This window comes from Strix uralensis, chromosome 7 (genome assembly GCF_047716275.1).
Source record: "Strix uralensis isolate ZFMK-TIS-50842 chromosome 7, bStrUra1, whole genome shotgun sequence".
NCBI classification, from domain to species: Eukaryota; Metazoa; Chordata; class Aves; order Strigiformes; family Strigidae; genus Strix; species Strix uralensis.
In genome coordinates this window covers 19,001,412-19,018,071 of record NC_133978.1, presented here as the reverse complement: position 1 = coordinate 19,018,071, position 16,660 = coordinate 19,001,412, and the positions used below count along the sequence as shown (strand labels likewise).

At 43.3% G+C, this 16,660-nt stretch overlaps 1 protein-coding gene across 22 annotated transcripts in view; it reads right to left on the bottom strand.

Moving 5' to 3' along the window:
- CAMK2G (calcium/calmodulin dependent protein kinase II gamma) overlaps nt 1-16,660 on the bottom strand; it is a 122,358-nt gene that overhangs the window by 62,350 nt on the left and 43,348 nt on the right. For all 22 annotated transcript variants that reach the window (XR_012629654.1, XR_012629653.1, XR_012629652.1 and 19 more), the window contains one exon: nt 5,926-5,985. Coding sequence is in view for 19 of the 22 variants with exons in the window: in XM_074874618.1 (XP_074730719.1) it covers nt 5,926-5,985 (60 nt within the window). In the remaining 3 variants the exon portion in view is untranslated. The remainder of the gene's footprint in view (nt 1-5,925; nt 5,986-16,660) is intronic.

The following is a 16,660-nucleotide window of genomic DNA, read 5'->3' as shown; positions in this document are numbered from 1 at the left end:
CAGGCATAGGAGCATCCCACTTGGAAATCGCTGAGCTTCCACGGGGCAACAAGCATGGCCAAACCACTGGAGAATCCCCAGCATTTTAACTATTCTTTGCATGTAACATCCTTTCCATTCCAATTGCAAAGGCAGTCTGGATGTCTGCATCCAAATGAAAACAAGGAAATCTGCTGTTTACACCAAAACACAGCCTACGTTTTTTTCTTATTCTTCTTAAGGAAGCGATTCAAGTCTCTTGTTAAGGAAAGGTGATAAGAAAACATTCCAAGTGGCAGCAGGGGGGAAAAAAGTGAGGGCCTGCTTATCAAGAGTAGTATCTCAAAACGAGGAATGGGCGAACCTGAAGTTATGACTGATACCACTAAGACAACAAATTCAGTATTAGGTCTGCAGACACGATTAAAGCACCCCATTTCCCACTCAAGTTAGTTATGAGCATTGTGGGATTCTCCAGCTGGGCTGCACAGAGAAGCACAGCATCCTTCTTGGTCCTTGCAGCAATTCCCACTTTGACCATAACCAGCATTTAAGGGCACACAAACTGGAGGCCTTTTTTATACACATCAATCAAAATCACTCCCACGAGACAAAGGTACTAGGAGGACAGACCACTTGTCCAAGAATATAAAACTGAACTAGGCCAAAAGAAATTCTTCTAATTCACAGGAGATTTCTATATCATTTTCTCCCCATTTTAAATAAGAACACATCCAAAATTGTTGTTCTTGCTGAGAGATGCCAACAGATAGAAGTTAAAATAAAAAGAATTCAGGTGAAAGTATAGTTTGGAGAAAAAGTCAGAAGTAGGAAAAACCTGAAAAAGCAATAACTCTGGTAGATGCTGAAGACAGCATTTCACTACTGCTATAAATTCCCTCAAATAAATTAACTCTGAAGCAGTTCAGCAAAGGATGTGAAGGCAGAAATCAGAAACAGAATTTGGCTTTGGTTCTTGGGCTACTACCAGTCTCTCTTAAAATATGTATTTTCATTATTCTAGACCTAAGTGCATGCAGTTCTTCACAGCAAAGGCTGCCATGAGTTGGGACACAATAACTGGCCAGAAGTGCTCAGTTTGAACTACAAGCAAAAGATATTAAAGAACTACTTTGTACAGTTGGGTTAAAAATATCCAAGAAAGCATACAGATCATCTGATGACAGATCCAGAGAGGAAGCACATATTTAGACTGGCCTAACAAATAAAATTTAGGAGGAGGAGAAAGACAACACCTAACACCACCGTGGACAAAATGCATGCACAGAGCAGACTTCATGGTGACTAAACAAGACACAACCCTATGCTTGTAGGAGAATACAGGAATACCAGAGAAGAGTTTTCAAATTATGAATGAGGATTTTAATCAAATTTTGCATCATTATTGCTTTGGGAGTCCTAGGACAGGAAAGGTCATGTTCAGCACTGTGCTGAACTTCATATCTGCACTGGACAAGCCCACAAGAAGATACTGGGGTTCCCAGCTCTGTCACTGCTCTAGTATTTGATGGGTAGCAGGAAGCATGGGAAAAAACTGAGTGCTCCCCAGGAGAATCCCTATGTAGTGAATGAATTAAAGGACTGAAAAATCAAATACACAGACTGACTGGAATTAAGTTTAAGCAGAAGACCAAAAGAGCTGTTCCAGTAAGCAAGAGTTGATATTCAATACATTGTAAGTTCAGCTCTACAACAACTAGAAAGCAATGGTGAAGTTTCTTTTATCTTAGCCATTGCATAAGCTTCAGTGGCACAATCAGGAAAGTGTCTGCAAATGAAGGATCAGGGCTATGAGCGTGCTTATAGAAACGTGCTTCTTTCCTGCAAAGCAGGGACCAAGGGAGAAGAGAGCCATATCATTTTCTTCTACGTGTTCCTGGATACATGCATGTCAAATGCCCACAAGATTTATAGATAAGTGAATCACTGGAACAGTAAGGGAACAGTAAGTTGTTCAAGAAGTGGAATTCCCCACAGAGCCATGACTCTTGCCAACTTCAACAGGCATTTTATCGGCTTACAAACAGTGGGGTTTTTAATGATGTTGCATTCTGCCTCTCTTTAACACTTCCATATCTTCAGTAATGGGTACATCTTTTTTGCCTTTAAAACAGGGTGAACAAATCACTGATTGATCTCCATTCAATTCTGCTGTATTTGGTGAGCATGGCTGGCAAATGGTTTCCCTGGACCTGAATGCAAAATACTCTAGGAAGTTGTCAGGAGGAAAAAAAAAAACAAGTTGAAAGTTAAGGAAGGAAGTCCTTCCTCTACTGAACTAAAGTCTGAGGTGACCAGCTATAATGGCATATTCAAATGGATGGTTTGCAATGAGGACACGGTACATACCATGAGTCGGAAATCAGAAAATTGTCTCAAGTTAACTTTCTTCTGTCCAGACAAAAAAACCTTACTGCAGCACTAAGCTCTTAGAAGGATTACTCTACTGTGATTACCTTGGCCATAATGTGCATCTGAAGACAATCAAAACACCCAATTACAGAGCAATAGATGAAGGCATGTTAGGGTAACTCTGGAAGTGGTCATTTCACAAAAGCAACAACAAACAGAAATACCACCATTATTTTGTACCTGGAATAACCTTTATTTTATTGGAGTAGCAGTGTTATGGTCAGTGTGTTGCAGTCCAGAATCTCCATAGCAGAATCAACTGTCTTACAGCAAATGGACAAGAACCACAAATTCAACAATAGGTTTGCTTTATATCCTGTGTACTGACAGGAGAGAAAAGCAGCTGACCTCATAGTGTCCTAAATTTCAGTCCTCTGCCCCAGACTTACTAGAGGCTCAGGTCACTGTAGAAGAGGCAGGACATGCTGCAACACAGTTTGCAACAAAAACAGTAACAACAAAACTTAATGGGGAAATTAAAGCAAGTGCAAAATTTGCCGAATTCTTCAGGATTGGTGCAGTGTTACTAGCATAGCTCACTCTGAGGCAACACACCAAGCATTCATCCAGAACAGTTTACAACACAGAACAGCAGTAACTAGGTGATTACTAACTGCTAATACAAATTTCAAGGAAAAAACCTACTGCTATGTCAGAACAACATGTTTCCCTTCTATGACAGCGTAACAATTCCAAGGAATGTGGAAGCAGCAATGCATGTAGCATCTGCACTTCAGCAAGGCCTCTGACAGCATCTTACGTGCTATTTGCATACACAATTTAGAATAAAATGTGTATTCATAACTAGCTTACAATGGTGTATACAACTCACTGAAAAAACATACTCAAAATTGGTAACTGTCAAACTGGAACAATGTATCAAGTGATATCTTTAAGAGTTTGTCCCAAGTCCAACAGTATTCAACAGTGCTATTAATTATCTACATGATGCAATATATGGCATTGCTATTAAAGATCACATCACTGTGGGAGGAGTTGCAACCCTATTACACTATCAGAAGATAAATCAAAATGGTCTTGACAACCGGGGGGGGGGGAACCCACAGAGTGGATTTCTCCCTATTTCTTTTAATAAAGACAAATGTAAAGCACACTTCAATAGGAATCCTCGTCTATGCAAGATGGAAAAATTATTTGCTTGCCAGAAGTTCTGTAGAAAGTAGTATGGAGCAATAACATGTCAGAAAACAAATATGCATCAACAATATAAATGGCAAGTTTCACAGGTTGATGTACAAAACAAGAGTATCTTTGGCAGGACAGGTGAAGCAATTCTTCTCCCTCTAGGCAGCACTGACATGGCCTTAGTTCTCATCTTATGTCCAGTTTTCAGCATCATATTTCTAGAAAGATGAAGCAACTGGCAAGAGTCCAGGAAAGAGGAAAGAAAAAAAAAAAAAAAGACTCGAGGTCTAGAAAACATGACATATGAGAAAAAATTGAAAGAACTGGGTTTGTTTAGTCTGAAGAAAAAGACTAAGAGAGACATGATAACAGTCTTCAAATATGTAAAAGAGTGTTACAAGAAAGAAAAACTACTTTCCACATATACTCCAGATAGAACTAGAAACAACAAGCTAAGATAGCAACAAAGTATTTTTTTTCTAATGTCTAACTGACAGAAAAATTAAACATTTGAAATATTGCCACTAGGGGCTGTGGAAGCATTAAAGGTTTTTAAGAACAAACATGCCTGGAACCAGTCAGGTATAAAAGGTTTCTGCAGGACTGCTGAATGGACCATATGTCTTCTCGATGTTTTATTCAACACACTTTGATTCTGTGTTGCAGGCATAAAACTTAATTCCTTTATTGCTATTTGTGACCACCCGTTGAGTTTAGAATGACTAGTCTCTTTATCTTAAAAGAAAAATTGTTCTTTCCAGGAAGACAAGAAATGTTCTGTAGAAAATGCAAGAACCACTGACACTCCCCCATACTGTCTTTTCCAAACCACAACACCAGACATGCATTGCCACTCATTACAGATGAGGAACAAGCTGTAGAATTTAACCAGGAATGCGATATGTTTTGCTTTTGATGCAGTTTACTTATAAAAGTGGTTTTCCTCTTATGTATAAGATTTACTCTGAGAGGCTGGGCAAGAAAGGATGCAATAAATTATAAAAAAGAGAGATGATGAAAACAAAGTTAAGGTCAAAATAAAAAGTGGTATTTCCTACTAAACTCAGTGCAAGAAGTCTTACGGGGCAAATGAAGCTCAATAACTAGCTAATATGAGTTTTAGTCATTCTGAATATTGTCAAGCAATAAATTTACCAGCAATAAATATTGCCAAGCAATAAATTTACCAAATTTATTCATCAGTGCAAGTTACTGTAGAAGGTGGCCACTGCTCCTCTCCTCACACGATACCTCCACAACCACACTCACATGCAACAAAGCTCTTTCTGTTGAAAAGCTGCCTCTAAGATGCTTTGCATTTTGTGAGGTCCTGAGTTTGTGGAAATTGCTTCTTCATCCCATACGGAATAGGCTACAGATGCTAGTCCATGGGGTATGCCGTAAGGCACGTTTCCTCTCCCAGGTCTTCAGATGATAGGAGCAAGTGATTATGAAGCTGAAAGTCTGGAGACCAGACAGATGCCCTTTAAACATTATCTACACTGACAGATAGGGTTATGCAAAAGAAAGACAATGTAATGCATCACAGGTTTCCCAAACAGGGATATTTAACAGTGATTTGGTTGAAGGTGGCAGTTTGGTATTTCTTAATGTTTTCTTAAACAAATTAACTCAAATTAGACCTTAGCTAGGATCCTAGAGGCTTTATTTAAAGATCCTAAAAAGGGGATTATTAATGGTCCAACTTTTTTTGCTCAAAGCAACTTCCAACAATGTGAAATTTCTCTAAAAGAAAACTCAGGATAAACTTCGATGGTACTTTGAAACTAGATAAAAATCCATGCCTTCCCTCTACAGCTCAGTAAATAAAGTAGTTTTGGTTTGAAGTTGCACCTTATTTTGCCTCTTCCTGTATTTCTAGAGAAAACTATTCCATTTACTTCATTACTTTTTTTTTTTTTCCCCACCACTGCCAAAACGAGCAATTTGGTTTTGGTCTCTTTTTTTTATAGGAAGTAGCCACTGCAATGAGAAGAGCTGACATATTAGCCCACCTTCCTTTAACTTTGGGCATGTCACTGAACACAACATTTAAACGGATACATCAAAAAGTGCTAACTTTAGACAGGTGTAGGGAAAACAAACACGACAGCTCACTCCCATTGCAGAATGTCAGATGAGCAGCCAAGGAGCAGGGACACTTTAGTGAACATCTGGGCCAGGATGCTAAGGAATGGAACAGGGTCATATGCAGAATTCGTCAAAGAGAGAAACTGAGGTGATTTCAACAGACAAGTTTGACTAGTTGTTGTGAACATTCAGAATACATCTGCGCTCTCACAGTGCACTAGATGAGACACATTGCTCCTCTCTCACTCCCATCCCCTTGAGCCCAAGGAGGTTTACCAATATTTGGATGCTTTAGAAGTCGGCAGATTCGAGCTTCACGTTCCAGTTTCTGATGATCTGAAAGAGAATAAGAAGGCATTAAGCACCATAACTCTGAACTAAGCTCTTGTTCATATTCAACAGAGAAAGGAACACAGTGACCCAGCAAACATCCAGATGGATGTGAATTCCTGACACACAACTGTCTCCCAAAACCTCACAGCCATTTCAAGCAAGGGCTATGCAGCCAAGGCTGCAGGAGGACCTCTGCTCCCACTATAGAGCTAGCACTAAACTGCTATTCCTTCCTTGGATTCAAAGTGAGTAGCAGCGCTCTTCCATCAGCCTTACAAATATGCAAAGTCACTTCCAGTGACAACTGTTCCAAGACTTAACCCCTTGTCCAAGGCTGGAGAGTAGGAGAAAAAGTCTGAAGAAACAGCCCACATGAAATGGGGAAAGGACCTGCTTCCACTCCAGAGAAACACTGGGGAAGAAGAGGAGAGTAGGAGGGAGAAATACACAGCTCCTGCTAGTGCACAGCCATCACATGAAGTATGGAACTCCGTCAGGTCCAGTGAACCGTAAAAGTAACCATACTTGAGTACCCATGGACAGACTTGTTGGTGAAATGCTGATCAAGCACTTCAAGATCTCCAGGCAAGAAGTTCTGCCCAAATGCTAAGTATGCTTATCCCAGCCCAAAGGCAACATCAGTTTGAACACAATCATCATCTGGATTAAAGAAAAAAAATATCAAGGAGAGTAAAAAATGGTTTCTCCTTCCTAGAAATGGAACATGCATGAGTGCAAGGAAAGGAGAGGGAGCTACAGCAACTCTGCCCATCTCAGCCAAGAAGCAGGGAGCCTTTTAGCCACTGAGGCTCAGACAGGAGATTTTTCACTACAGCAATGACTGACTCCTGAACTTTCACAACAAAGCCCCCATCCTCTCAAATGAAATGGTCACACTGGACAAGCACAGTTTCACTGAAAGGATTCTGATGGATGCAAATCTTTTAGGCAGCCCTGGCAGCTGCTACATTCTAGACTTCTAGGGATGCAGATGCCTAGAAAGAGGCAAGAAGTAAGGACGGCCCTTCCTCCTCTGTCCAGCCATCAAAAGAACATGGCAAGGGGAAGCAGCAGTCCCTGCTTGCTCTTGACATTTCTTCTGTCACAGACCTTCAGCACACAGACTTGAAAACACACCTTTTCTGCATCCCCTGTGACACAGAAGTCCTCTCTGCATGAGTAAGCAGGACCCTTGGCTGGTTGGGCTACTCAGCAGATCACTGGAATGCAGCATCCTCCAATTGATAGGAAACCCACTAGAGACTCATTTCAACAAAGCCACACTGCACTGCTCTGCCCAAGAACAGCCTGTGCAGCTCCATGGTCTCTGCATGGTCTTCCCTTCCCTTTGTAAAGGAAGGCTTTGGGCAACTGTTCTCTTCCCAATGAGCAGAAGACAGAGACTGAGCCAGATCTCAGCTCAGAACACTTTTCTCTCCCAGGCTGGGAACAGCAGCTCAGGGCACTGCAGGATTTCTGTCATCTTTCCCAATGCTGAACTGTAGAAAATATCCCAATTAATGTTTTATAGAGCTGAGATGTGCTTACATCCTCATCTGCTACTGTTCAGCAATGGGGGGAAGGTAAATTACTCCTTTCATCTCTCCTTCCTTCTCAGTTGTGGAAATTATTGTTGTTGTTGCATATATTTTACAGTTCTATGCCAGAACCACTTTCCAATAAAGTAGCAGGCAGCAAGAAAGCCTGGAGAGCTTCCATGCTCCCGAGGCCTTGGTGCAGTGCAAGCACTTTCTCACCTGCATTGCTGAGGAGGGGTGGGGGTACCTTAGCTTCCCTTTTAGCAGCATCTCTCACAATGAAGTTTTGCAAAACACAGTTGCAAGGTAACAGACTGTGCTGCATACTTGGCACTCAGGCCAGATTCTCACAGCAGGACAACAGTTTGAGATAAACTATCCATAGCCTGATTGCACGCCTGGGTCTTGCAAATTCCCCACTTACCCTCCCAGCTCTACTTGGAACTCCTACAGACGGGGATCCTTCATCCACCCAGATCACGTTGCCCTCGTGCACAGTTACACTTGCTGAGAATCTGTTCCCAAGTACAAGGACATGGGGAAGCAGACAGCAAAAACAGCTGAGCAAAGGGGGAAGGAGAGGTAAGAGCTCACCACGTGCTACTCAGCCACCAAGTCCTGACAGCCAGGACAGACAGCTGACAGGAGCAAGGCTCAAACAAAATGACATAACCATCAAAATGCCATGGGAGATGTAAATCAAGAGCAATTGCTCCCCTGAAATCCTACACCATCGTGCAGAGGGAGGGGAGCGGGCAGGGCAGCTAGTGATCATGGGCAGCCACACCATAACTTGTGACAAGAGGTCATCACCCCACACCCCATCTCTCCAGCACCACACTGCCTGGCCGGAGACCAGAGGAAGAGTACAGCACTCCAGTCACAAGGTACAGGAAACTATTTCTGGTCAGGGGGGAAGCATACCACACTCTTCTGTCTCCAGGGCAACAAAATAGGCAAACTCAAGCACAACTCACAGAGAGAAAGCACACTCCAGCCCCAGGAGCACCAGCCCGCAGCAGCCAGCCGCCACAACCGAGAGCAGCGAAAGGTCAGGCAGGGCGGGTTTCCTGCCGCGGGTCCTGGAGGAGCACGGATCCCATTCCTGCAGGATCACCCGTCCTGTTGCAGGTGGCACAGAACACACCCCAACCTGTGACTCGAAAAGAGCCCCCCTCCACCCCCATCCCCACAGAAAGCCCCTTTTTAAATCTTTCTTCACCGCCCGGTGGCCTTTGGAACAGTGTACGCATTTGACTCGTTTCAGAAGGGATCAGTGGCTGAGTCGATGTTACTTGTGGGGAACAACCCGGTACACCTAAATGCCTAAGAAATAAACACGGAGCTGTGATTTTTCTACCTTTCTCTGGTTTAACAACAGTTATTCCCAGTAGGAGACAGAAAAAAACAAAATTCTGTGAGTCCAGCAGAGCAGTCAAAGGATGGACTTTCACACATCTCTTATACATGGTCTCACCAAATCTTAAAAATGTGAAGTATTCTTAACTGTATTTGAGTAACAATGAAAGGATGACATGGGTTCAGATCCCTGCCTTACCAAGAGCTTGTAAAGCAAATAATTTCTTCTCCCTCTGCCCAAAAGATCAAACTTATTTCTCCAAGCCATTTGTGGAGTGAAGTGTTTATTCGTAATGCACAGTGGAAGTACACCTCGTAGCTAAGAGAAACAAAGCAACACATCTGACCTACCTTACAGAATCCCAGGCCTAGGACATTAAGCCTATTTCCCACCTTTCACAATCTATGAAATTCAACCAGCAATTTCCATAACTTGCCTAAAACACCGTATATCCTTCAGAAAACATAAGGGTTCACATTTAAGACTTAAAGTGATAAATAAAGCCATACACCCACAGAAGATACTCCAAATGTTAGTTATCCTTCCTGTTAAAATTTAGCACTGCTGTTCCAAGTCTGAATTCATCTACCTCCTGTTTCCAAATATTGGATTTCATTAAGCTCTTTGCCTGCTACGTTACAGAGCTGTCTAGCCCTGAACAATAGCTGATGCTTAAAACTTAAGTACAGGATATTACAAACACTCATCTAATATTCATTTACTGTTTTCCAGCCAAAAAAAGAGAATCTTGCTATTTGGACAATTCTTCTATCTACAGTCTGAAGCAATGAGTATCTACAGAGACAGAAAAGTGAGTCTACGTAGGTTTTTTTGTAGCAAAATTTGAAATGTAGATGTAAGATGGTGCTTAAAAACAGCAGGAGAAAAATTTCTCGTGTTTGATACACAAACTAAGGTGTGAACATTTATTTCTCTTATTAGTCCTTTATATGATACAATTTCTGCATCTTGTTCAGCATGTGAGACTACATTTAACCCAAGTACCTTTAACATTACTGCTCTGCAAATACTGCGCTGTCACTCTAGTAACATTAATACTGGGTTTCTTCAGAATATACCTGAGAAGAAACAGTCTGTTGGGAGAACTGGGAATTCTTTGGGTTCGGTTTTGATTTGTCTAGGGATTTACTTTAAGAGAAAAGAAGAATGATTGTGTTACCATCATTTGTGAGAGTTAAGGACCTGCAAAAATGAAACTGCTTCATTTTATGCAAACATGCAGCTCATTCTCTGGGACAGGACTGCTCGTGCACAATTAATAACATCACAGCTGTAAAAATCTCTAACCAAGCAGGTTAAAACAAAAACAACCCTGCCCAAGTACAGAGGACAGCAGACCAAAACCATGATAGTTTGTCCTGTTTGTCCTAAGTGCATCAAACTTCAGCTGATGAACAGGTTAACATGATGTAAAAGAAAGGTATACCCAACAGAAATACAAAATGCACACAGCTTTACTTCATGAAAAACTGGAAACCTCCAGCAGGGTGGGGAATATGACTAGTTTTATACTGATGCACATTTCTTACTCTTTGTAAGAAAATCCTTTCATTGTCTAACCACTTCAGTCTGTTACCCCAAAGATGCAGTGGCAGAGATGGACGAGTAACGCAAGATCCAACTTCTGGGCTCCATCCTTCAGGGAATCAGTTTCTGGTTTCCTACTCTAGCCACTACACGCACGGCTGCTTTGCAGGAGGTTTTTCCTCACCAGGTCTTTCTCCTCCAAGGGTACCCAAGGCTGGAGGAGAACATTTTCAGACACACAGACAAGGCACAGGACATCCAAAAATCCCAGTAGTCTAGAGCTGTCAAGTGAGAACATTTACATAACAACAGAAAAAAAAAAGATTAAGAAAAAGGTCACCATGCCTAATCAGCCCGATAGGAAGCTGTGCAGAGGAGATGGGGCTGCCAGGGTAGCACAGGGAGACCTGTCTGCATGGAGCTGAGGTACGCTTGCAAAAGGCAGAGTCTGGAGAAAGACACCTACAACAAACCCAAAAAGGAGATTAGTTCCAAGCAAGGGGGGTGAGGGCTGAACCTGAGCTGGGGAGCAGGAGAAGATGGTTGGGTGCCAGGTGCTGACACTGCCACCCTGCGCAGGCAGCACAGCACGAAAACCTCCCGGCTTCGAACATAGCTACGATGCCCTGAGTGACTCTTGCTCCCGAGAGATGTAGAGAGGGGTTTTATTTCAGCTGCAGGCAGCTGCCACGCAAACATGCTCTGCAGCTGGAGTCTTGGCACAAGCTTCTCAAAGGACCAGTGACCAGCGAGGTTGAAAGAGATGTGCCCTTTGCGCCCCATCCTCTCCACCTGACCAGGAAGCACTGACATTCATTGCTCTAGGAACAAACATCAGCAAAACCACACTTATTTCAGGTAGTTCCTTCTCCTAGCAAGCAGAAGTCAGCATTAAAAACTAATTGAAAGAGTGGACAAAACAGTTACTGAAATAGATCAAACCTAGATTTATCAAAGTGATTAATTTCACACCTACCAGAAAATGAGGTGGAAAAAGTTAATTCTATCATACTTTCTTCAACAAGCATTAGAAACAGATCATTGTTTTGAAACACTTCCACATGCAAAGGAGCACACCCACAGCAGCGTTTACTGGCTTACTTTACCAAACTGCAGCTATTCTGAGGTCCTGTGGCTAAAGCTCACTCTTTATTTAGTACACCTGTCTTAAGAATTAAAAAAAAAAAGGAGGGGGGGCCACAACTTTTAGCAGCCTAAAAGTTTAGCCACCTCAACAGGAAGGCAGATTCTTTCCTAAATGCAGTAAAAACAAGCAGCAACAAAACTAACGCTTAGTCCTGAATCATCTGTTTGATGAGAAACTGTGTTATGAAGAAAAATCCCTTCCTCCTCCCTTTACCAATACATAATCTTCCTGCTCTCATCTGGAATATACAATCCAGGATACTAGAGTTCACCTGTCTTCATTCTGCACTAGGACCATGCTCTATCGTTGCTGTTAGAGGCTTGAAGCTATCATTCCTGTGGGAATACATTCTAGATTACGTTTCTGAGAATGGGAAGAGGCCGGAAGAAGAATCAAACCCAAAGCAATAAATTCAGTTTGATTGCTGTCATCATGCCAATTCCGGGAGATAGTCAATTGGTGCCAGCTGCTAAGATATCATTTGAATTGCTTCAAGACAGAAATCGAATTTGCATCAAATACATTTTGTAGTGTGAGACTAATCTGAGCCTTCAGGTTCCTTCATGCTTTTCTTTGCTTGTTTAAATTTAAACTTCCTCTCTGAGACATTCCCAGGAAGAGAGCTAGCTCCCTCATCCCATACTTCCAAGCCACAGACTTTCCTCCATATTCTCTAATTTTTATAAAAAGACTGTGCTACAGAACAGCTGAGATCTTTCAGCATTTGCAACAGGGTTGCACGGGACAGTATGCCATGCCACACCACCACTTTAAACATGAATACCAGCAAGTCTCAGATCACCATCTCCCCTTCTGTAGAAGTTAGTAGAAACAAACAAAAAATCATCCTAGGCCTTAAGAATGACCAGAGGCCCCCATAGATTCCATGTATCCTTTCTGACAAGAGGTAGCAGCAGATGCCTAAAGAGAAGTATAAAGAAAATAAGCATATAACAACACTTCCCAAATGCTCTCTCTCCCTCTCTCCAGCTTTGCAGCTCAGGACTTTGACATTTCCATTTCAGTGTTTCTACTCTGCCATTTCAAAGACCAGCCAAAATTAATAAATCTGTAACAGCATACTACCCCCATTGCAGGCGACATTTCTGAAAGCCAAAGTCTGTCTTACAGCCTGCCAACACAGAACAACCCCAGTGGCACAATGTCCCAAGCACAAGGGCAGAGGGGAAGCCATCCCCTACCACCACCAGCAGCATCTCTGCTGCAGCAACTGTGCAAGAGTCATAAAGTCACCAAGTGGAAGACACGGCCGGAACAAGCAAGTGAAGATGAAACAGCAAAACTCCACTTTTCTCGCTCAGTGAAAGCTAGAGAAACAAGATGATGGTGAAATCCTCATCATTTGCCTTCAGCTACAGACAAACACGGAGGTTCAAGTGCCAGTAGGACACAATAAACAAATATAAGACTTCTTTAAAGAAATGCCAACAGACGTACTTTCTGACAAAGCCTTTCCTCTAGCAAAACCACTAATATTATTACCTTGTAACAGCCTTTTCCCACGCTCTCCCAGTCTCCCAGAAACAAACAACTCCACACATAGAAGTGTAATACTATCCCTAAAAGTACATACACACATGGACCTTAAAGACAGCCAGAAAGCTCACACGGTTGGTAACAAGCTGTTTCCAAACACTAGTATCTATGAACCCCTTGGTATTACTGTACTGGAAAAACAAAACAAACAAAATAAAAGGAACAAACTACACGAACTCAGAAGACAGTTTCCACTGTTTTGTTCAAGTAATGCAGAAATTAGACTATCAACACCACAGAGTAGAAGTCAAGATGGTTTAAGTAATTCTATTTCTATCTCCAACAAGCACCCTGCGGAGTGAGCCAGGGAAATTTATTCTCTTTTCCACTATTTCATCACCTTGTACTTAGTTTGCAAAGATAATCTAACTGAAGGCAGATATGAACATGTATGCAACAGTGGCAAATGGAAAGAAGGTATAAAACATACCTGAAAGAGATAGATCTTTCTAAAAAAGTTATAGTATGCACCTTTGCCATTGTAGTTTCTATGCCTGCTGTCATTCAAAGCTGTCTTTTCTTTACAAACGCTATTTTTCAGTTTATCAGCAAACAACTTGTCCAATGTTGTTCTTTCAGTTATCCAGCAGGTGGACCTGGTAAGGGAAGGAGAATTCCTGTCCTCTTGCTTTCAGCAGGAATGTGTACCCAGAGTATTACCTACTGTACACATTATAAGGCAAAAGAAAAGCAACCTGACGTGCACATTAAGAGGAAGCTGGGAGCTTGGACTCTCACAGACACCAGCAACTTTCCAGGAACTTCAGGAGTCAAAGGAGGTCAAATTACTGAATCAGCGCAGGCTTACAGCTATAGGTGAGAGACATCTCAGTCACAATTAATGATGTGAACACATGGGGGTTAAGTGTGCTCAAGCCTGACATGCCATTCCTTGCCTACAAAGGCACAGATAAAGCCAGATTGGGTTTTCTCTCTGAGACAACTCCCACCATTCCATTTCGGTTCTTGCCTACAGCAGATCCCAATTTGACCAAAGCCAGCACTGCAAAGCAACATGAAACCTGAATATATGTGCATGCACCAGTATACAGAAAGGAAAGGAGCAAGCACCCCAGCCATCCACTGGAGGCATAGTCGTTGGCTTCACATTTGAAATCAAGTCAGAATCTGGGTAAGGGACCTCCTGAGCTTGCTACAGCACTCAGAGCAGGATTTTGTAAACCCCTTGATGAGACATCCCTCCACAGCATCCACTGACCCCTTCCCAGCTGACACATCCTTCCCCACAAGCCACGGGCCCCCAGAGCCACTGCTCTCCAAGTTGTTTTGAAAGGTGTTCCCAGTCTTATTCAGCCAAAAGCAATGGGCCAAATCAAGCCCAGTGAATTTAGGCTGAAGCCTCAGTATCAGTGTAGCCACTGAAAAATGAGCCAGCACCATGACTGCATTAGGAGAGTGGAGGATATCTGTCTACAGAGCAACTAAACATAGGCCAAAGCACCATTCAGGCCCCAGTCAAAGTCTTCAATAAGCTCTGAAATGACACACATGTCATCCCTCACATACAACCCCTGCTTCTGGTCCACATCTCCTCTCAGGCCATACCAGTTCCTCCTGCTGGCAAGACAAACGTCTCTTCATCTCCCCAGTCATCCTTCCCATGTTTCCAGTGGGATATACAAGGTCTGTGCCAACTCTGCTTTATTCTGTTTGCTTTTCCCATCAACCAGTTCCTTTAGTTACTAAAAACCAATGAAGAATTTCCAAGGCACTCTTGATATGAATTTCATTCCCCAACTTTTTTCTTTCTAGCCATCAGCTTATTTCATGCCACCGTGATGGACGCAAGTCATAGAGAGAACATCACTCCCAGGTTTGGTGGTGAACAGGTTGGAAGGAAACGTTTCACCACTGAGGTTACCTTCCAAACTGTGTGCTAGGTTGACACCTACGGCCACAGGAGTCAGTACCTACAGTCTGCTGCAACAATCAAGAATTCTACCAATTGACCATTAAAACTACCCACCAATTCACCACCTGCTCCATTGGCTACTGCAAAGAGGGCCATTTCTTGCTTCTACAAGACTTCCTCCTGGCTCAGGGCAGGATGAAACACAAGGAAAGCCAGCACTGCAGTGGGAGGTGCTGGGAATCATTCCTGCAGCAGTGCATTGTAGCTCCCCCCTAAAGCAATACATCCTCCAGTTGAGGACAATAACAAGGCAGCCACCTTCATCCTGACCTGAAGCAATGGAGATCACCAACCACCAACACTGACAGGCAGCACAGCAAAGGGCAGGAATTCTTTTATCTCATTTTATCTGCTGTGCCCAGGAGGCGTTAACTGCACCCGCCACAGGCCTGACACAGGAAGCAGTGCGGTGTAATTGTACTCCCCCTAAGAATGGCGCAACTGCCATGCTGTCCAGCCAGGCGGGGCATTTGCTTGAAGGCCCCCACCAGGTTTGTGATGAGCGTAATGGCGTATTTTAGCTCTCCTTGGGCATACTAGGTTAGTGTGATTTCAAAAGCTTAAGAGAGCCTACATCCCAGAGAAAGGAAGAACAGTGGGATACAAACACAACTAGCAAAAGGAATGAAGCTTTCAAACCAGAAGATGCTGAGCTCCACAGCTTTGAATAGTCAAACCACCTCCCCTTTCTTGCACCAAAGCAGAGCAAAGATTAGTACAATCCTCTGTCGTTCTCACTTCAGACCTTGTATCCTATAAGACGACCTTCAGTTCAGAGTAATTGTCTATAAAAACACAGGCCCTCATACCACCTGCACCCCACCCCTGCACCAGAGCCCTCCCCTTCCTTCCCCCTGCCCCACAGGCAGCACCCACCACCTCCTTTCCCCAGTAGGGCTGTGGTTCAGCATGTTCCCCTCCATTTTGCCTCCTGCAGCTCGCACTTTCCTCTGTGGCCCCACATCCTGCATCACACCCCCCGCCAAGGCCATGTCTGGCAGCACTGCGCACCCCCAGCTTCCTGCAACTCAGCAGGGAGACATACCCCTTCCCTTCCCGGCAGCTCCCGGCCACACACAGGGCAGCCCCAGTCCAGCCCTCTCATCCCTGGTTTCCCACCTGCAAGGGCACCGGTTTTTTTTAAAACTGCATTTTACAAGTAAATCACGTGCTCAGCTGCTAGTTTGGGTGCAGAGCCAAGAAACCAGTGCGTGGGGGAGGGGAGCTGATGTATTTTTTGTTTCATGTGAGCAGCTTACCAGCTGAGACCAAGAGCAAAATCTACCCCTGCAGCCCTCCTTCACCACCAACCCCTTCCCCTAGATGGTCTCACAGCAGAGATGCAGAGCAAATGCACAACACACAGCCTGGCATCTCATGACTGCAGTCAAGCTTGAAGTCAGAGAAGAGTTGAGACACCAGCCTCGAACCCCAGCTGGTATCTGAAGGCTTACGCATAAGGAGCTGATCTTTTCTATAAAACAGCAACGGGTCATGGAAAACAGGTGGTGGGAAACATTTTAAAATACAGTATTAAAGGTAGGACAGAGAGGAGGAGCATGCTCTGCTGCTCCACAGGTGTTGGGATGGTTCCT